Source organism: Cherax quadricarinatus, chromosome 54 (assembly GCF_038502225.1).
Source record: "Cherax quadricarinatus isolate ZL_2023a chromosome 54, ASM3850222v1, whole genome shotgun sequence".
Lineage (NCBI taxonomy): Eukaryota > Metazoa > Arthropoda > Malacostraca > Decapoda > Parastacidae > Cherax > Cherax quadricarinatus.
In genome coordinates this window covers 20508700-20532063 of record NC_091345.1, presented here as the reverse complement: position 1 = coordinate 20532063, position 23364 = coordinate 20508700, and the positions used below count along the sequence as shown (strand labels likewise).

General features: G+C 39.3%; 1 protein-coding gene across 6 annotated transcripts in view; it reads right to left on the bottom strand.

The window, feature by feature from the left end:
* The window catches only part of mtm (phosphatidylinositol-3-phosphate phosphatase), a 109181-nt gene that overhangs the window by 70088 nt on the left and 15729 nt on the right, over nt 1-23364 (bottom strand). For all 6 annotated transcript variants that reach the window (XM_070096720.1, XM_070096722.1, XM_070096724.1 and 3 more), the window contains 2 exons: nt 18875-19084; nt 15203-15313 (listed from right to left, as the gene is read on the bottom strand). In XM_070096720.1, coding sequence (XP_069952821.1) covers nt 15203-15313; nt 18875-19084 — 321 coding nt within the window. The remainder of the gene's footprint in view (nt 1-15202; nt 15314-18874; nt 19085-23364) is intronic.

Here is a 23364-nt window from a genome sequence, read left to right as displayed (position 1 = left end):
CATAATGAAATAAACTGGCTGTTAATTCAGCAATATATATACAGTTCTCAACCTGTGATATACAATAATATTTACAATAACCATTTTAAACTTTTTATTTAAAACTTAAGTCTGTTGAGAAGCTAAATACACATAACATGTTACTGTGAATAGAGCTGCTGTAAAAGTTTTAAATGTCAAAGACATGCTCCAGAAATTGTGAATATGGTGAAATATACAGCACTTTGGTAAAAACCCACCCATGATATATTTTGTTGGTATATATCAGATTAAGAGTAATTAAAAGTCTCCAACTAACACCAATGTTTCTCATGATCTCAAAACTTTCACCATCCTCATCAGTTACTCTTATACTACTAAATATATAACATCTTTGGTTCATCTTGCATGATGATTATCCACTATTAAATTCTTGTTTTGTAATCATAAAATAAAATTGTCTTTTTTTTTTTTTTTTTTTTTTTTTTTTTTTTCAACAAGTCGGCCGTCTCCCACCGAGGCAGGGTGACCCAAAAAAAAAAGAAAGAAAATCCCCAAAAAGAAAATACTTTCATCATCATTCAACACTTTCACCACACTCACACATTATCACTGCTTTTGCAGAGGTGCTCAGAATACAACAGTTTAGAAGCATATATGTATAGAGATACACAACATATCCCTCCAAACTGCCAATATCCCAAACCCCTCCTTTAAAGTGCAGGCATTGTACTTCCCATTTCCAGGACTCAAGTCCAACTATATGAAAATAACCGGTTTCCCTGAATTCCTTCACTAAATATTACCCTGCTCACACTCCAACAGATCGTCAGGTCCCAAGTATCATTCGTCTCCATTCACTCCTATCTAACACGCTCACGCACGCTTGCTGGAAGTCCAAGCCCCTCACCCACAAAACCTCCTTTACCCCCTCTTTCCAACCCTTTCGAGGACGACCCCTACCCCTCTTTCCTTCCCCTATAGATTTATATGCTTTCCATGTCATTCTACTTTGATCCATTCTCTCTAAATGACCAAACCACCTCAACAACCCCTCTTCTGCCCTACGACTAATGCTTTTATTAACTCCACACCTTCTCCTAATTTCCACACTCCGAATTTTCTGCATAATATTTACACCACACATTGCCCTTAGACAGGACATCTCCACTGCCTCCAACCGTCTCCTCGCTGCTGCATTTACCACCCAAGCTTCACATCCATATAAGAGTGTTGGTACTACTATACTTTCATACATTCCCTTCTTTGCCTCCATAGATAACGTTTTTTGACTCCACATATACCTCAACGCACCACTCACCTTTTTTCCCTCATCAATTCTATGATTAACCTCATCCTTCATAAATCCATCCGCCGACACGTCAACTCCCAAGTATCTGAAAACATTCACTTCTTCCATACTCCTCCTCCCCAATTTGATATCCAATTTTTCTTTATCTAAATCATTTGATACCCTCATCACCTTACTCTTTTCTATGTTCACTTTCAACTTTCTACCTTTACACACATTCTCAAACTCATCCACTAACCTTTGTAATTTTTCTTTAGAATCTCCCATAAGCACAGTATCATCAGCAAAAAGTAACTGTGTCAATTCCCATTTTGAATTTGATTCCCCATAATTTAATCCCTCCCCTCTCCCGAACACCCTAGCATTTACTTCTTTTACAACCCCATCTATAAATATATTAAACAACCATGGTGACATTACACATCCCTGTCTAAGACCTACTTTTACCGGGAAGTATTCTCCCTCTCTTCTACACACCCTAACCTGAGCCTCACTATCCTCATAAAAGCTCTTTACAGCATTTAGTAACTTACCACCTATTCCATATACTTGCAACATCTGCCACATTGCTCCTCTATCCACTCTATCATATGCCTTTTCTAAATCCATAAATGCAATAAAAACTTCCCTACCTTTATCTAAATACTGTTCACATATATGTTTCAATGTAAACACTTGATCTACACATCCCCTACCCACTCTGAAGCCTCCTTGCTCGTCCGCAATTCTACATTCTGTCTTACCTCTAATTCTTTCAATTATAACCCTACCGTATACTTTTCCTGGTATACTCAGTAAACTTATTCCTCTATAATTTTTACAATCTCTTTTGTCCCCTTTCCCTTTATATAAAGGGACTATACATGCTCTCTGCCAATCCCTAGGTACCTTCCCCTCTTTCATACATTTATTAAACAAAAGTACCAACCACTCCAACACTATATCCCCCCCTGCTTTTAACATTTCTGTCATGATCCCATCAGTTCCAGCTGCTTTACCCCCTTTCATTCTACGTAATGCCTCACGTACCTCCACCACACTTACATTCTGCTCTTCTTCACTCCTAAAAGATGGTATACCTCCCTGGCCAGTGCACGAAATTACTGCCTCCCTTTCTTCCTTAACATTTAAAAGTTCCTCAAAATATTCTCGCCATCTACCTAATACCTCCCTCTCCCCATCTACTAACTCCCCTACTCTGTTTTTAACTGACAAATCCATACTTTCCCTAGGCTTCCTTAACTTGTTTAACTCACTCCAAAATTTTTTTCTTATTTTCATAAAAATTTCTTGACAGTGCCTCTCCCACTCTTTCATCTGCTCTCCTTTTGCACTCTCTCACCACTCTCTTCACCTTTCTTTTACTCTCCATATACTCTGCTCTTCTTATAACACTTCTGCTTTGTAAAAACCTCTCGTAAGCTACCTTTTTCTCTTTTATCACACCCTTTACTTCATCATTCCACCAATCACTCCTCTTTCCTCCTGCCCCCACCCTCCTATAACCACAAACTTCTGCCCCACATTCTAATACTGCATTTTTAAAACTATTCCAACCCTCTTCAACCCCCCCACTACTCATCTTTGCACTAGCCCACCTTTCTGCCAATAGTCGCTTATATCTCGCCCGAACTTCCTCCTCCCTTAGTTTATACACTTTCACCTCCCTCTTACTTGTTGTTGCCACCTTCCTCTTTTCCCATCTACCTCTTACTCTAACTGTAGCTACAACTAAATAATGATCCGATATATCAGTTGCCCCTCTATAAACATGTACATCCTGGAGCCTACCCATCAACCTTTTATCCACCAATACATAATCTAACAAACTACTTTCATTACGTGCTACATCATACCTTGTATATTTATTTATCCTCTTTTTCATAAAATATGTATTACTTATTACCAAATTTCTTTCTACACATAGCTCAATTAAAGGCTCCCTATTTACATTTACCCCTGGCACCCCAAAATTACCTACTACTCCCTCCATAACATTTTTACCCACTTTAGCATTGAAATCCCCAACCACCATTACTCTCACACTTGATTCAAAACTCCCCACGCATTCACTCAACATTTCCCAGAATCTCTCTCTCTCCTCTACACTTCTCTCTTCTCCAGGTGCATACACGCTTACTATAACCCACTTTTCACATCCAATCTTTATTTTACTCCACATAATCCTTGAATTTATACATTTGTAGTCCCTCTTTTCCTGCCATAGCTTATCCTTCAACATTATTGCTACTCCTTCTTTAGCTCTAACTCTGTTTGAAACCCCTGACCTAATCCCATTTATTCCTCTCCATTGAAACTCTCCCACCCCCTTCAGCTTTGTTTCACTTAAAGCCAGGACATCCAGTTTCTTCTCATTCATAACATCCACAATCATCTCTTTCTTATCATTTGCACAACATCCACGCACATTCAGACTTCCCACTTTGACAATTTTCTTCTTCTTATTCTTTTTAGTAATCTTTACAGGAAAAGGGGTTACTAGCCCATTGTTCCCGGCATTTTAGTTGACTTTTACAACACGCATGGCTTACGGAGGAAAGATTCTTATTCCACTTCCCCATGGATATAAAAGGAAAAGTAATAAGACCAAGAACTATTAAGATAAAATCAAAGAAAACTCAGATGAGTGTGTATAAATAAACGTGTACATGTATGTGTAGTGTGACCTAAGTGTAAGTAGAAGTAGCAAGACGTACCTGTAATCTTTAACTTAATTAATTCTTCACCCTCTATAAAGCAGCAGGAAGCTTGCACTTTAATCCTGCAGGTTCCAAATTTTCAAATTCAAAGCAATGTATCTTGGTCTTATGATGGCTCCTTAAATATTCTCAAGTGGTTCAATAAACTTCTGTTGGAAATAATAAATTCTTGACAACATTCTGCTAGTTAACTACACGAGTCATACTGGACTTGGGTGATAACTGTTCCCAAAATTCTACAGTACTTTTTATCATTTACTTTTGTAGTTCTACCTCTTCTGTCTTCAACTCATTTGGCTTAGGAATTCTTTCAATTATTTTCTTTCCTTTTGAGGAAGCAGACATTATCCAGAAGCTAGTCTCTACTTCCTGTAACTCACAGATGACTGGAGTCCAGGATGGCACCTTCATTTCAGGTTACACATAAATCAGATTACTGTAATATATATTAAATCTTTTTTCTACTCTGCTTTCCTTCTAGGAGAGTATAAAGATTCTATTTAACATGTAAACTCTGTGTAGAAAATCTTATTTGTTCCTCTTTGTCAATTAGAATATGGTTCCAACAAAATCAATCATTATTCTTCTTCTTCTGCCATGCTTAATGCTGGGCATATACAAAACATACAGCCTCTCTTCATATAGTATTTATACATTCATAAACTATGCACTCTTTTTAATGCCTTATAATTACTAATTTCTTGTTAGTGCTAAGAATTAAAAGCGATGAAGGTAAATTTTCTGGATTCTATTAAAAAAAAAAAAAAAAAGTGATAAATCTATTAGATACTTAGTGCTGAAATTTTTACCAACATAGAAACATTCTTGTTTTTAAACGTGAAATGATGCTGGGTTCTTCTTCCATGTGCTCAAGTTTATTTATAAAGCATCTCTCCTTCAGTGTAATCCAGAAATGACACAAGAACATCTTCATAATATACATTCGAATTAAACTAAATCCACTCTAACATATATATGCATATAGCCCAACATTATATCTGTTGCAAATTTACTACAAGATATAAAAATCTTTCTTCTCATTAATAAATGCTAAAACTTCACCACAAGAAACAGAGTACTACAACAATTTCTTTTTATACCACATTGATTGTTGCCCATTAAGGCAGGGTGACCTCAATAATAATAACATACCAAAATAAGCACAAAATTTAAGAGAAAGGGTGACCTAAAGAAGGAAACACCTTTACCATTATTCATTCAATAAGTAACATCACAATTCAAATGATCCTCTGAACAGCAACATTCCTACCCATCCTTCAGAGCACAAGCACTATATTTCTCACCTCCTGAACTTAATGGAAATTAATGAACACTTAAGAAATTTGGAGCTGCCATGTTAGTTCAGTGCCCTAAAAGCACCTGCTTAAGACCGAAGAGTTATAAATCTCAAAGAACTTGTAAAGAAGTTAGATAATGCTTGCTGGCAGCCAGCAGCCAGCATGCTGTTGCAGCCACTAAAGCAACAGTGAGTGTATAGTTTAAGTTTCATGCCACAAGAGTATTTCCTCACATAAAATAATGTTCAAATGACAAGATTTTTTTCACTAAGTGCAGGTATAAATCGTTTTATCTCAGTTTGAAAAGAGAGAAGATTGACAATAAATATATAAATAAAAAAATATATATACATAAACATGTATACATATATGCATTTGTATAAAAAAATTTAACACATCGGCCATCTCCCACTAAGGAAGGGTGACCCAAAATAAAGATGAAACAAAAGTTTTTCTTCTTTTTTCATTAAGTAATTTTTACAGGAGAAGGGGTTCCTAGCTCCTTGCTCCCAGCATTTAAGTCGCCTCTTATGACATGCATGGCTTATGGAGGAAGGATTCTTCTCCACTTCCACACGGAGTATGTATGTATACAGCCTCTCCTCACTTAACGATGGAATTCCATTCCTAAGACCATATAGGTAAACAAATTCATTGCTAAGCAAGGAGCATACTATAATGGTAGTGGGTTTGTGTCAACCATCTTTGATATTGTTTTAATGTCACTTTTGCACCATTCATAACATTTTTAGCATATTTTGAAATGTTTTTTACAGTAGTGTACTGTACATTGTAATAAACAGAATAAAGGAAATCAGCTCTAATATACATTATTTAGGTATGTGTACTGGTCAGAGAGCCCATCATAAGTCTGAGTCGTCGGTAAATGAGTATATTGCTAAGTGAGGAGAGGCTGTATATGTATTTTTTTTAACATGCTGGCCATCTCCCATTAAAGCAGGGTGACCTGAAAGAGAAACACTTTCACCATCACTCACACTATCACTGTCTTGCCAGAGGCATTCAGATACACCAGTTCAGATGTCCTTCTAAACAGCAAATATCCCAAACCCCTCCTTTAGAGAGCAGGTACTGTACGTCCCACCTCCAGGACTCAAATCCGGCTAAATGTACTTAACACTAAGAAAAACATACCTGTCAGGTTGATTGTAGATACTTTGTCATTAAGTCCAGTTTTAAGTTGCCTAATACACCATATAATCTTTCTAGAATTCTTAAATCCACTCTGCTGTTTGTCTTAGCTATAATTTTAAAATTATATTGCCCTATTCTTTGATTGTTGGATTAAGAGTGAGTTCCAACAGCAAAGACAGGATTTAATTCTGGGATGGGGGAGAGCCTAATTAAGCCAGGATTTCATTCTGGGATGGGGGGGAAGAGCTTAAACCAGAATTTCAATCAAGATGAGGGGCTTAAAAATTAAAAGATGCTGATAAAATCAAAACATTTGATTTTCAGTATGAGAAATTTCTTAAACTATCATGCTTTTTGTGGTCACTCTTCAATACAACGAAAATTAGCCATTAATTGAAAAAAGGTATTTGAGCAGGGTAATATTTAGTGAAGGGATTCAGGGAAACTGGTTATTTTCATATAGTCGGACTTGAGTCCTGGAAATGGGAAGTACAATGCCTGCACTTTAAAGGAGGGGTTTGGGATATTGGCAGTTTGGAGGGATATGTTGTGTATCTTTATATGTGTATGCTTCTAAACTGTTGTATTCTGAGCACCTCTGCAAAAACAGTGATAATGTGCGAGTGTGGTGAAAGTGTTGAATGATGATGAAAGTATTTTCCTTTTGGGGATTTTCTTTCTTTTTTGGGTCACCCTGCCTCGGTGGGAGACGGCCGACTTGTTGAAAAAAAAAACAAAAAAATTTGTCTCTGGAGGCTTTAGCACTCTTAGCTTCCCTTGTGACTGTGCCACTGATGAATTATGATAGCTGAATAAGATGGTTTTACTGGAAGTGTTATACTCTTGTATTAAAGTCCTCTATACACACAAATCCAAGTTTTACAGTTACATAAGGCTCCCAATATATCTACATTACAATTAGAACATTCAAAGTGATAGATTTCATTTGAACACAGAAGAGATGTTACACGATATTGAAACTGTGAGTGACTACCTCTTGTTAGAAGTTCCATGAAAATGAATTAGAATTTTATCTAGGGGTTACTGGTTAATACTAATTTATAGCACTTCTTAAAATTCTTATAAATTAAGTGATAATGGAAAGGAAATTTTATGTAACCAACAGGCTGAGGGACTATACATACTGGTATTTGGTCATTAAACTTCTTATATTGGTAGGACATCACTATTTTTTGGAACAAAGACAGAGGATAGCTATTATCACATATGTCAGACACTGCAACATCATGGGATCTTGATACAAGGAATTCTTCAACACTTGTCCAACATTTGGACAAAGACCTACTTACACTACTGGATGATTCCACTGTGATCCAGCCTCCTCCTGTTTTGTCTCGCCTGACTACAGTATATAAGCCACTTCTCCAGCCCTATGCTGTACTTTCTACAAGATTGATGGACTGAACACATCGATTCCAGGCTGAGGGACTGATTATCTCAAATTCCTCCTCTCCTTACACCTTTCTGTTTTGTATTGGACTGATGAAGCCACTGGAGTCAATGAAACATTTTTTTTTTTTTTGGTGTCCTGATGTGCTATAGGAGTGTAAGATAACATTAATGGAATCCTGGATCTGGGAAGTACAGTGTCTGCACTGAAGGGTGGGAGTGTTGCAGCTCAGGTCATTTCAACTGAGGAGTCTTCACACTGTGTTCCATCAAGATAGCTCTGAATAAAGAATACTAAATGCATTTCCTTTTCTGGAATGCTTTACCTTGGTGAGAGACAAGTATGGGAAAAAAAATCTGTCAGCTGTTAGTCTCAGTAATTTTTACCTTAATTAACACTCTACACCCTTTTAGAGTACCAGTAATAAATTTGCTAAAAAAAAAAAAAAAAAAAAGCCACATACAGCATCTGACATGCCCTTATGAATCCATTTTCTTTTTTTAACAAAAGCTTCTGAAACACTGGATATTACTATTACTTTTGATTTTCAGAAATTAACTGGGATGCCAACACCTAAATATCAACTTTTAATTTTTATCTAACACTTCTTTTTTTGGCAGAATCATGTAAGGAAAGAAAACATTCACCATCAATTTTTCCCTAGCTGACAAGAGAAAAGAAATGACACGATAACCACATAAAATTATATGAAAAACGGATAAAGAAGATTTAGAAGCACCATCAACAGGAAGAACAGGTCACAGTTGTAAATGAGAAAAGGATGCAAGAAATTTTCTCACAAAAAGAGTGATGACAATAGAAGCATGGGATACAAGGTAAAAAGTGTGGAATTGAATGGGTAAGCCAATATAAGAAAGAAGAAAAAGACAACATCAGTAGAGCTCTTTATCAAGTACAAGGAATACATGTACATAAAAACATTGGTAGTAGGTTTGTAGACAGCAACCACCCAGGGAAGTACTACCGTCCTGCCAGATGACTGTGAAACAAAAACCTGTAACTGTTTTGCATGATGGTAGGATTGCTGGTTTCTTTTTCTGCCTCATAAACACGCTAAGATAACAGGGATATCTTGCTACTCCTACTTACACTTTGGTCACACTTCACAGACACGCACATGCATATATATATATACATACATCTAGGTTTTTCTCCTTTTTCTAAATAGCTCTTGTTCTTTTTTATTTCTTCTATTGTCCATGGGGAAGTGGAAAAGAATCTTTCCTCCGTAAGCCATGCGTGTCGTATGAGGCGACTAAAATGCCGGGAGCAATGGGCTAGTAACCCCTTCTCCTGTATACAATTACTAAAAAAAGAGAAGAAGAAAAACTTTATAAAACTGGGTTGCTTAAATGTGCGTGGATGTAGTGCGGATGACAAGAAACAGATGATTGCTGATGTTATGAATGAAAAGAAGTTGGATGTCCTGGCCCTAAGCGAAACAAAGCTGAAGGGGGTAGGAGAGTTTCAGTGGGGGGAAATAAATGGGATTAAATCTGGAGTATCTGAGAGAGTTAGAGCAAAGGAAGGGGTAGCAGTAATGTTAAATGATCAGTTATGGAAGGAGAAAAGAGAATATGAATGTGTAAATTCAAGAATTATGTGGATTAAAGTAAAGGTTGGATGCGAGAAGTGGGTCATAATAAGCGTGTATGCACCTGGAGAAGAGAGGAATGCAGAGGAGAGAGAGAGATTTTGGGAGATGTTAAGTGAATGTATAGGAGCCTTTGAACCAAGTGAGAGAGTAATTGTGGTAGGGGACTTGAATGCTAAAGTAGGAGAAACTTTTAGAGAGGGTGTGGTAGGTAAGTTTGGGGTGCCAGGTGTAAATGATAATGGGAGCCCTTTGATTGAACTTTGTATAGAAAGGGGTTTAGTTATAGGTAATACATATTTTAAGAAAAAGAGGATAAATAAGTATACACGATATGATGTAGGGCGAAATGACAGTAGTTTGTTGGATTATGTATTGGTAGATAAAAGACTGTTGAGTAGACTTCAGGATGTACATGTTTATAGAGGGGCCACAGATATATCAGATCACTTTCTAGTTGTAGCTACACTGAGAGTAAAAGGTAGATGGGATACAAGGAGAATAGAAGCATCAGGGAAGAGAGAGGTGAAGGTTTATAAACTAAAAGAGGAGGCAGTTAGGGTAAGATATAAACAGCTATTGGAGGATAGATGGGCTAATGAGAGCATAGGCAATGGGGTCGAAGAGGTATGGGGTAGGTTTAAAAATGTAGTGTTAGAGTGTTCAGCAGAAGTTTGTGGTTACAGGAAAGTGGGTGCAGGAGGGAAGAGGAGCGATTGGTGGAATGATGATGTAAAGAGAGTAGTAAGGGAGAAAAAGTTAGCATATGAGAAGTTTTTACAAAGTAGAAGTGATGCAAGGAGGGAAGAGTATATGGAGAAAAAGAGAGAAGTTAAGAGAGTGGTGAAGCAATGTAAAAAGAGAGCAAATGAGAGAGTGGGTGAGATGTTATCAACAAATTTTGATGAAAATAAGAAAAAGTTTTGGAGTGAGATTAACAAGTTAAGAAAGCCTAGAGAACAAATGGATTTGTCAGTTAAAAATAGGAGAGGAGAGTTATTAAATGGAGAGTTAGAGGTATTGGGAAGATGGAAGGAATATTTTGAGGAATTGTTAAATGTTGATGAAGATAGGGAAGCTGTGATTTCGTGTATAGGGCAAGGAGGAATAACATCTTGTAGGAGTGAGGAAGAGCCAGTTGTGAGTGTGGGGGAAGTTCGTGAGGCAGTAGGTAAAATGAAAGGGGGTAAGGCAGCCGGGATTGATGGGATAAAGATAGAAATGTTAAAAGCAGGTGGGGATATAGTTTTGGAGTGGTTGGTGCAATTATTTAATAAATGTATGGAAGAGGGTAAGGTACCTAGGGATTGGCAGAGAGCATGCATAGTTCCTTTGTATAAAGGCAAAGGGGATAAAAGAGAGTGCAAAAATTATAGGGGGATAAGTCTGTTGAGTGTACCTGGTAAAGTGTATGGTAGAGTTATAATTGAAAGAATTAAGAGTAAGACGGAGAATAGGATAGCAGATGAACAAGGAGGCTTTAGGAAAGGTAGGGGGTGTGTGGACCAGGTGTTTACAGTGAAACATATAAGTGAACAGTATTTAGATAAGGCTAAAGAGGTCTTTGTGGCATTTATGGATTTGGAAAAGGCGTATGACAGGGTGGATAGGGGGGCAATGTGGCAGATGTTGCAAGTGTATGGTGTAGGAGGTAGGTTACTGAAAGCAGTGAAGAGTTTTTACGAGGATAGTGAGGCTCAAGTTAGAGTATGTAGGAAAGAGGGAAATTTTTTCCCAGTAAAAGTAGGCCTTAGACAAGGATGTGTGATGTCACCGTGGTTGTTTAATATATTTATAGATGGGGTTGTAAGAGAAGTAAATGCGAGGGTCTTGGCAAGAGGCGTGGAGTTAAAAGATAAAGAATCACACACAAAGTGGGAGTTGTCACAGCTGCTCTTTGCTGATGACACTGTGCTCTTGGGAGATTCTGAAGAGAAGTTGCAGAGATTGGTGGATGAATTTGGTAGGGTGTGCAAAAGAAGAAAATTAAAGGTGAATACAGGAAAGAGTAAGGTTATGAGGATAACAAAAAGATTAGGTGATGAAAGATTGAATATCAGATTGGAGGGAGAGAGTATGGAGGAGGTGAACGCATTCAGATATTTGGGAGTGGACGTGTCAGCGGATGGGTCTATGAAAGATGAGGTGAATCATAGAATTGATGAGGGAAAAAGAGTGAGTGGTGCACTTAGGAGTCTGTGGAGACAGAGAACTTTGTCCTTGGAGGCAAAGAGGGGAATGTATGAGAGTATAGTTTTACCAACGCTCTTATATGGGTGTGAAGCGTGGGTGATGAATGTTGCAGCGAGGAGAAGGCTGGAGGCAGTGGAGATGTCATGTCTGAGGGCAATGTGTGGTGTGAATATAATGCAGAGAATTCGTAGTTTGGAAGTTAGGAGGAGGTGCGGGATTACCAAAACTGTTGTCCAGAGGGCTGAGGAAGGGTTGTTGAGGTGGTTCGGACATGTAGAGAGAATGGAGCGAAATAGAATGACTTCAAGAGTGTATCAGTCTGTAGTGGAAGGAAGGCGGGGTAGGGGTCGGCCTAGGAAGGGTTGGAGGGAGGGGGTAAAGGAGGTTTTGTGTGCGAGGGGCTTGGACTTCCAGCAGGCATGCGTGAGCGTGTTTGATAGGAGTGAATGGAGACAAATGGTTTTTAATACTTGACGTGCTGTTGGAGTGTGAGCAAAGTAACATTTATGAAGGGATTCAGGGAAACCGGCAGGCCGGACTTGAGTCCTGGAGATGGGAAGTACAGTGCCTGCACTCTGAAGGAGGGGTGTTAATGTTGCAGTTTAAAAACTGTAGTGTAAAGCACCCTTCTGGCAAGACAGTGATGGAGTGAATGATGGTGAAAGTTTTTCTTTTTCGGGCCACCCTGCCTTGGTGGGAATCGGCCGGTGTGATAATAAAAATAAAAAAAAAAAAACATTGGAGGCAGCGAGGAGCCAATGGGTCAAGTCAGGTGCTGCCAGGACAGGAAAGGTGCTACCCAGGACAGGTCAAGTGCTGCCAGGGCAGGTCAAGTGCTGCCAGGACAGGTCAGGTGCTGCCAGGACAGGTAAAGTGCTGCCAGGACAGGTAAGGTGCTGCCAGGACAGGTCAGGTGCTGCCAGGACAGGTAAGGTGCTGCCAGGACAGGTAAGGTGCTGCCAGGACAGGTCAGGTGCTGCCAGGACAGATAAGGTGCTGGCAGGACAGGTAAGGTGCTGCCAGGACAGGGCAGGTGCTGCCATGACAGGGAAGGCATTGCCAGGACAGGGCAGGTACTGCCAGGACAGGGCAGGTGCTGCCAGGACAGGTCAGGGCTGCCAGGACAGGTCTTCAAACAGTATACTACATCCTTTCCAAAATACAGTACTATGTACCCCAAATGGCACTACTTACACTATACCACTCTCTAATTTATCCCTACCTCACCTATGGTATTTGTGCTTGGGGATCTACTATGACTAATCACTTTAAACTATTAAAAATCCAACGAAAAGCTGCTGTGTGGATGATCACTAACTCCTGCACGTAACAACACACCCCTCCACTCTTCAAGAGTTTGAACTTACATAATATACAAAACATGCACTCATATTACCATGTCTACTATATATATATAGAACATTAAACTCCAATATAAACTCTCCTCTCAAACTTCTTGACATCCCTCGTGCCTGTCTCACCTTATGCAAAAATGCAATGCACACAAAGGGCCCAAAGATCTGGGATTCATTGCCTGAACTAGCAAAAGGTTTCCTGTTTGCCAGTCAATTTAAGGCTATAATTAAAAATCACCTTATCTCCCAAACTATACTATGCCTGAACCAGTTTGAAACTACTCAAGAAAGCCCAATTAACTTAACATTAAATCAATTTAAAATATTAATACACACTTAAAATCGTACTATTGTAAATTATACTAACTGTAATACTTCTTTTTTTGCAACCTCTCTACTACAAATTTTATTGATTATAAAATTTTTGCTACCCCCTTTTTATATTTTTTTTATTTTAACATGTAGCTTTAAAAATAGGTTGGATAAATACATGAGTGGATGTGGGTGGGTGTGAGTTGGACCTGATAGCTTGAGCTACCAGGTCGGTTGCCGTGTTCCTCCCTTAAGTCAATGTGACCTGACCTGACTAGGTTGGGTGCACTGGCTTAAGCCGGTAGGAGACTTGGACCTGCCTCGCATGGGCCAGTAGGCCTTCTGCAGTGTTCCTTCGTTCTTATGTTCTTATGTTCTTATCTCCTACTGAGGCAGGGTGACCCAAAAAAGACACACTTTCCCCATCATTTACACACAATCACTGTTTTTGCAGAGGTGCCCAGATATGACAGTTTAGTTTTATAATGTATAATTAAAATTCACCACTCCATAACCCATGTCTATAGGTTTTAGTAGTGTGTAAGCATTAGGATTAGTCTGCCCAAAATGCTCATGCATGTTAGTGACTTTCTTTGTCCTTAACAATATTTTATTACATGTAAACTACACATTGTACACTATGTGAAATAAAATTTTGAATTTTGAATCTGAATGGGTTTAGACAAAATTTACATCCCTCTGACCTTCCTCACCAGCACCTCACTTATCCCCAAGAGCACCTCACTTGCTCCCCCTTCCACACAGCACCTGACAAGACCCAATGGCACCTCACTTGCCCTAACAGCACCTGACCAGACCCAACAGCAACAGACATGCCTCCAAGAGCACCTGACCTGTCCTGATATTATTATTATTATTATAAAAAAGAAGCACTAAGCCACAAGGGCTATACAGTTGTCCTGATATTACATAACCTATCCTGGCACCACCTGACCTAACCTCCACCACATGCATTATATACAGCTTTTTCTTTTATATATTCCACGTTGTTGATAAAATGAACTGGCTAGTGGGTTAAATGCTGTATTAATAAAAAGGTTCTTTGCTGTTTTGTTTTTTTTACCATCAACATGGTACATGCTGCGGAAACTGAAAATTATAAAATATACAGATGATAGATAAAACATTAAATACTACAAGACAATACAAGCATAGCTCTGCTTCCACAACTTCAAATCAGCAATGACAAATAAATAATACCTAGCACAGTATAAAGTTTACAGGTCACATTCATAAAAAAAATATTTTTTTTTTTTATTATCACACCGGCCGATTCCCACCAAGGCAGGGTGGCCCGAAAAAAATATATATAATTTATAAGAAAACAAATATGGGGATTATGGATAATTTGCATGGAAAGGAGAGTATAATAAAACAATAATAAAAAAGGCACTAATTTACTCTCAAAAATCCTAAAAGTTCTTAGTATTCTGTGTTTGTAAAAGATTATTTATATCAAGTGAAGTACTACAAAACTTGTGAGGAAATACTGCAGATGGGAAAATAATAGAGCAATACATTATGAAACCCAAAAAGAAAAATTCATAACTGCCACATTTTAAGTGAGGAAATCTAAAGCAAAATTAGTAGGTAAGCATGTACAGTACAACAAAGCGTGCATAACATTTGCTCTGTTAGAATTCTGGAAAATCATTACATGGATCATGTGACTTTAGCAAAAGAAAATTCATAATACAGTACATGAAAACTCTCTGAAATGAGAGAAACACATGCAGCTCATTCCATTAAAATAATATATAACAACATGAAGATTATTGTTAGAAATCATAAAAAAAATAGATCGACTCAAAACATCAAACAGTAGCCATACCTGCTTATGAGCAAACCGCAAGTTTCGAATATCTTTACAAAATATTTCAATACCATATGAGTTTTCGCCACGACTAGTATTTGCACCACCCACTTTCTCTATTCTTGATACCTGAAATTATTAAATATTTAACAAAGCATATATGTCGTAACTAAATCAACAAAGTTATGTAGTAACTTGCATGATACCATGTAAAGCATATCCTTTATATACCCCTATCATTTTAAAATTGATGTATTATTCCATATTGATACCCTACATGTCTGACTACAAATTGGTTATGAGACACACTGTCATTCCATCCTCTTACTCTGTTCTTAGTCTTCCTCTTCATCTTCTACCTTTTGCCTTACTTGTAATATTCTCTATCCCAAACTGTAATGAGTTACTGTTCTTCACAAACCCTATCAGAATATTGTACTACCCTTTACTTTTTCCCTTCCTTACACAGGAACTTTATTTCATGTACCATATATACTCAAGTATAATCCAATAGCATGTGCAAAATAGGTCAACCCTGACTTTTTGCCAAAAGAGCCTTAATTTTTCATATACTTTATCTCATGAATATGTCTATGCCACTCATGAATAATGGTATGTGGAAGATTTATGGTTCCACTGCAAGAATTGAATTGTGACAGGAATATTGTCAATGAAGGTAAGAATGGAAAGATTGTGAGCCTGTCCAGCATTTTGCAGTGATGATGCAGGCACCACTCTCAAGAGCATGATATGAAGTATTTTTGACCAACATAGCATAGGAGTGCACTGCTGATACTATGGTCTGAAAGATAGTCAGTAGGAGATGTCAGTTTTAGAGTGAAGAATTTAGTCCAGTGTGTACCTTGAAACATAAGAGTGTAAGGGGAGGTAAGTGTTATGTTGGGCATTTCTGTGAAGAGCAAGAGGTAACTGGGACAGTGTCATCTGTTAGGAGGTCATGGATGTTTAGGTGAGGGACCAGTGGTGGTCCATCCTGAAATGAATGGGCAATCTGAAAATCACCACACTGTAGAGGGTAAAGCCGGAAACACAGTCAAAAATGCACGGAGGTCAGACACATCAAAAGGGTCAGGCGAAACCTCAGTACCAGAGATGGGCAATGAAATGCTACCTGGAGAAGGTACTGGGTTGTTAGAGAGGGCTAAAAAATGGTCTAAAGATGAGGCAGAGCAATGAGGGGGGTTGACACAGGAGAAAGGGGCCCAGGAGGAGGAATTTCATGGACCTGGGACTCCATGGTAAGGTTTTTATTTTTTTTTTTTAATCTTTTTTAAAAAAAAAAGAAGGGGGGTACATGGGTACAAGGGGGGCCCTCAGTGCAGCCAGTAGTGCAGGTGTGGTATGAAACCCATACCAGTAACCCAGCAATCCAGGATAGCAACCTCACATCCACCTGGAGGACAAAAGAGAGGGCGGCCAGAAGCCTGCCGCAAGGCATACTTCCTTCAGGCACCACCTCCTGGAACCAACAGGCAGCCTCCGGAGATACACCTGCCACCTGAAGGACACTGTATGCCACCCTCCGGGACTTCAGAGGGTGGACTGTAACATCTCCAGATGATCCAGATTCCACAGCAAACACCACAACCACCAAGGACCTCAACAGAATGGGACAGATAATGACACCCTTTCCCAATCATAGGAGCTAGAATTTCAGAGAGGACCCCAAAGGCCAAAAGCAGCAAAGGAAGGAGAGGGGAGGGATGGCAAGGATAGGGCAGGGAAGGGAGGAGTGGGGGGGGGTAGTTAGGTTCAGTCGGAGGAAGAATACTGAAAGGTCCAGTTCCTCAGAACAAGAGCCTCTTTGCCACTTGAAGAGGCAAAGACTTGATAAATATAAGAATAAAGGAGAACCTCAGTAAGCAGGTCCTACTCACACCCATCCATTACGTAAGAACATAAGAATACACTAGCACTGCAGTAGGCCTAATGCCTATGCTAGGCAGTTCCTACTTACACCCAACCATAACTTAAGGACAGGTGAACTGCAGCAAGCCAACTGGCTTATACTAGGAAGATCCTACTTACACCCAACCATTACTTAAGGATAGGTGCACTGCAGCAAGCCAATTAGGTCATGCTAGAAAGATCCTCCTTACACCCATTACGTAAGGACAGGTGCACTGCAGCAATCCAACTGGCCCATGCTAGGCAGATCTTACTAACATCAAACACTTGTTTGTTGGGAAAAGACTGGTAAAGAACTGCAACTTTATTACTCTGTTTACGTATATTGTTCTGTTTGTTGGCACAGTTATCCATGTCTAGTATGCATTAGTGGTTAGTGGGAAGAGGAGGAGGATGGGTTGATGGTTGGGACAGTATGGTCATAGGGAAAATATTGGAGGACAGGCACTGACACTGTCTTTCTCCTCTACTTAATGTGATTTGGCTTACTGTACTCACCCCTCTTCTCACTGAATTACCCTCAGTCTCTTCTCCACACCAAAACAAAATAAAAAATATTTGTTTATATTGTCTTACACAATTGTTAGCATTTCATATCAATAAACTGTAGAGAGAGAAACTAAATAATGGTTAGTTTTCAGTTTTGGCAGTGATCTGTTGTTTTGTAAATAGAGGAAAGATGTTTTCCATCATATTCATAAATTAGCTTTAACTTAAGTGAACCTCATAGACTACAACTTAACCTAAGGAAGGGATGTTAGAACAAGCTACAGAGCCTGACCAGATACCCTGCATTTTAAGGTCTACATGGAGACTAACCAGGTCTCCCTAGTGCATGGCCAGGTCTCTCTGGTGCTTGACCAGGTTTCCCTGGTGCTTAACCAGGTCTCACTGGTGATTATCCAGGTCTCACTGGTGCCTGACCAGGTCTTCTTGGTGCTTGACTAGCTCTCCCTGGTGCCTGACTAGCTCTCCCTGGTGCTTGACCATTTCTCCCTGGTGCCTGACTAGGTCTACATGGAACCTAACCATGTCTCTGGTGCTTGACCAATGCATATACAACTACTATGCATTATTTATTGATACCTGAGTCCTGGAAATGGGAAGTACAATGCCTGCACTTTAAAGGAGGGGTTTGGGATATTGGCAGTTTGGAGGGATATGTTGTGTATCTTTATATGTGTATGCTTCTAGACTGTTGTATTCTGAGCACCTCTGCAAAAACAGTGATAATGTGCGAGTGTGGTGAAAGTGTTGAATGATGATGAAAGTATTTTCTTTTTGGGGATTTTCTTTCTTTTTTTGGGTCACTCTGCCTCGGTGGGAGACGGCCGACTTGTTGAGAGAAAAAAAAAAAACCTGTATATTTAAGTTGGGCGATGGCTGCTGTGTTAAAATATTTAACTTGGAATATAGTTACAGAGTATGGTGTTCTAGATGCACTAAAGAGGGAATCTAGCATGTAAGAATTTCAATCTCTCAAAGGTATTACTGTACTCATAAATAGGTCTGATCTTCCCATACTTTCTGCTTAAAATTTTACTTTATAAACCTTGACCTACATCCAAGTATATATATGATACACCTCTCACATCTTTAAGCCAATGTCTAATTCTTTTTTCTATTGCAAAAGACTTTATTAAAAATCTATTATTATTTCTGGCTAACAACAACATTTATTGATATACATATATACTGTATTACTTTTTATTAACTATCACAAGTTAATATGGTTTTTAAACTAATAATATTGAAACTCACCACACCCAACGGTACTTCTAATTCAAAAGGGGGATCAGTTTCGGGACTTCGAAAGTATAAACGATAATTAGTGACGGATAACGTGCCCTTCTTTGGACCTGTGTACGGACAGAGGTAGGTCACCTCTCGTGCTGTCCCCTCCATATGCTCCCCAGGAACTAGTGAAGGTTCATCAGGACGCAGTGTTCTTGAGCCATCACGCACTGTCATCTGTAATTACGTGAAAGAAGACTCATGAGAAAACAATATATGTAATAATAAACTTACATGCTGCTTAATCACATACAGTGGAACCTCGTTTTTCGGCCGTAATCCATTCCAGAAGGTCAGCCTAAATTCGAAACGGTTCAAATTCGATGGAATATTTCCCATAAGAATTAATGTAAATACAATTAACCCGTACCAGACACTCAAAAATATTCACAAAAAAATACATTTTTTAAAGATTAATTATAGTTTTACATACACAAAACAATGAGAACTAAATAAAATAAATAAATAAACATTTAAATCACTATTATGTATATACCTTTATCGAAGACTCTTGTTGGCTTATGGCTTATGGAGAGAGGGAAGACTGATTATTGTTTTGAAGGGGAATCCCCTTCCATAAGGACTTCAGGTATCAAAGCCTTCTCTGGGGTTGCTTCCCTCCCTGCCTGCTACACTCCCTGCATGCCTGCTACACTCCATGCCTGCCTGCTACACTCCCTGCCTCCCTTCCACACTCCCTGCCTACCTGCTACACTCCCTGCCTCCATGCTACACTCCCTGCATGCCTGTTACACTCCCTGCCTGCCTGCTACACTCCCTGCCTCCCTTCCACACTCCCTGCCTACCTGCTACACTCCCTGCCTCCATGCTACACTCCCTGCATGCCTGTTACACTCCCTGCCTGCCTGCTACACTCCCTCCCTCCATGCTACACTCCCTGCCTGCCTACTACACTCCCTGCCTCCCTTCCACACTCCCTGCCTGCCTTCCACACTCCCTGCCTGCCTGCTACACTCCCTGCCTCCATGCTACACCCCCTGCCTGCCTGCTACACTCCTTCTCTCCATGCTACACTCCATGCCTGCCTGCTACACTCCCTGCCTCCCTTCCACACTCCCTGCCTCCATGCTACACTCCCTGCATGCCTGTTACACTCCCTGCCTGCCTGCTACACTCCTTCCCTCCATGCTACACTCCCTACATGCCTGCTACACTCCCTGCCTGCCTGCTACACTCCCTGCCCATGGTGGCTTATTTCAGAGTCGCACTTAATAAACAAGCCACATCAGCTTCCTTGATTTGTTCTTTCTTTGCCAGGATAGAAGTGACTGTTGATTTGTTTTTGCCATACATCCCATGGTGACTTATTTCACAGTTGGACTTAATAAAAAAACACCAAAAACAATGGATTTTAAGGAAATGTTTGGATGAATGTGCAGAGTATATGCTCACTTGCCAACAGACAAAGGGAGACTGACTCACCTACACGCGGCGTCCCAGGCTGACGCATCTAATACGGCCGATATACATGGCCACGGCCAAAATATGGAGCAAAATTTCCGCCGAAAAAACAGCCTAAATACAAATCGGTCAATAAACACAGCAGCCGAAAAATGAGGTTCCACTGTATCTAGCATATTAAATAATTACTAAATCTAATAGTATAAAAAGAAGAACTTGTCAACAGACCAACAATACTGAAATTATTTTTATTTTTAAGGGAAGTACTAAACCCATTAGGGTTATACAGTGCCTGATAAGTGGAAGGCAATGAGGTTTGATCCAAGAAGGGAAGGACAGATATAATTCCTTGGATCAAGAGCCCCTCACTAGCATTACGCAACTTTCCTTGATAGAACTGTATTTAAAAAAATTTAAGTCTCAATTCAGACTTATTTTCCAGGAATTCTTTATAGCTACAGAGTGGTTAGGTTAAAATACACTTAACCCAATGGCGATATTTATGCATTGGCGATTTCACCCACTTTATGCCCTACTTTTGGCCTATTCCATTGTTCCAGTCAACCAAATTCATGGCTATTTTGCCAGTATTCCTTCTATTCTATTGATTGAGTACAAGAAACTGCCCATTTACCTATTTCAACTACCCAATAAAGTGGTCAGAAATCAGTAATTTGGCCAATTTCACACAAATTTCAAGACATACCAATTTCAAAATAGGGTCCAGAATAAACAATGCAGACATTCCTGGTGCTAAAATAACATTTTCTCTGTTCATTAGTCACATCTCCAGGCCACTTTTATATTACACATGCTTTCCATTTTGAATTTTTATTCACACAAAAAATAAAAGATTTACTCTTATGCAGACTACTGCATTATTGTAATAATTGTATAAATAATGTCAACCCATTCATGACTGTGTATTAGACTGGCCAGTTGGACACGTACTGGACAGTGACGTCATCTGTTTACTCTTGAACATTGGCAAAAATCGAACATTTCCGCTGCTTTGAACTCAATTTCAAAGTACTTTCTGACCAAAAAAAAAACAAGAAAACAGAGAATAAAACCATACAAACTATACAAAAATACACCACAAAGTCGCTGTTTTACACCAAAGGCACGGTCACTGTTTTTTCTCATTATGCACTGCACACTGCAGGATTTTTTTTATATAATGCACACTTACCACACAGACCTATTTTCTCATATGTAAGCCCAAATTTACCAGACACAGCTTACCTGAGTGAGCTGAGCTCATGGCAACTGATAGTGACTTCAAAGCCACCTTTTCTTTTATGGATAATGTACAGTGTATGTGCATTACACAATGAAGAGCATTTCTTTTATTCATTGAAACATGGCTAGGACTAAAAGTGAGCAAGTTATATCAATAAACGGAGAAAAAGAAATTGGAATGACACAGTAGCAGCAGGTTGGTGTGGCAACCCTGGAAATTTGATTTTTTTTTTTTTTTCAACAAGTCGGCCGTCTCCCACCGAGGCAGGGTGACCCAAAAAAGAAAGAAAATCCCCAAAAAGAAAATACTTTCATCATCACTCAACACTTTCACCACACTTGCACATTATCACTGTTTTTGCAGAGGTGCTCAGAATACAACAGTTTAGAAGCATACAAATATAAAGATACACAACATATCCCTCCAAACTGCCAATATCCCAAACCCCTCCTTTAAAGTGCAGGCATTGTACTTCCCATTTCCAGGACTCAAGTCCGACTATATGAAAATAACCAGTTTCCCTGAATCCCTTCACTAAATATTACCCTGCTCACGCTCCAACAGATCGTCAGGTCCCAAGTACCATTCGTCTCCTATCTAACACGCTCACACACGCTTGCTGGAAGTCCAAGCCCCTTGCCCACAAAACCTCCTTTACCCCTTCTCTCCAACCCTTTCGAGGACGACCCCTACCCCGCCTTCCTTCCCCTATAGATTTATATGCTTTCCATGTCATTCTACTTTGATCCATTCTCTCTAAATGACCAAACCACCTCAACAACCCCTCTTCTGCCCTACGACTAATGCTTTTATTAACTCCACACCTTCTCCTAATTTCCACACTCCGAATTTTCTGCATAATATTTACACCACACATTGCCCTTAGACAGGACATCTCCACTGCCTCCAACCATCTCCTCGCTGCTGCATTTACCACCCAAGTTCCTCAAAATATTCTCGCCATCTACCTGATACCTTCATCTCCCCATCTACTAACTCCCCTACTTTGTTTTTAACTGACAAATCCATACTTTCCCTAGGCTTTCTTAACTTGTTTAACTCACTCCAAAAATTTTTCTTATTTTCATTAAAATTTCTTGACAGTGCCTCTCCCACTCTATCATCTGCTCTCCTTTTGCACTCTCTCACCACTCTCTTTACCTTTCTTTTACTCTCCATATACTCTGCTCTTCTTATAACACTTCTGCTTTGTAAAAACCTCTCATAAGCTACCTTTTTCTCTTTTATCACACCTTTTACTTCATCATTCCACCAATCACTCCTCTTTCCTCCTGCCCCCACCCTCCTATAACCACAAACTTCTGCCCCACATTCTAATACTGCATTTTTAAAACTATTCCAACCCTCTTCAACCCCCCCACTACTCATCTTTGCACTAGCCCACTTTTCTGCCAATAGTCGCTTATATCTCACCCGAACTTCCTCCTCCCTTAGTTTATACACTTTTACCTCCCTCTTACTTGTTGTTGCCACCTTCCTCTTTTCCCATCTACCTCTTACTCTAACTGTAGCTACAACTAAATAATGATCCGATATATCAGTTGCCCCTCTATAAACATGTACATCCTGGAGCCTGCCCATCAACCTTTTATCCACCAATACATAATCTAATAAACTACTTTCATTACGTGCTACATCATACCTTGTATATTTATTTATCCTCTTTTTCATAAAATATGTATTACTTATTACCAAATCTCTTTCTACACATACCTCAATTAAAGGCTCCCCATTTACATTTACCCCTGGCGCCCAAAATTTACCTACTACT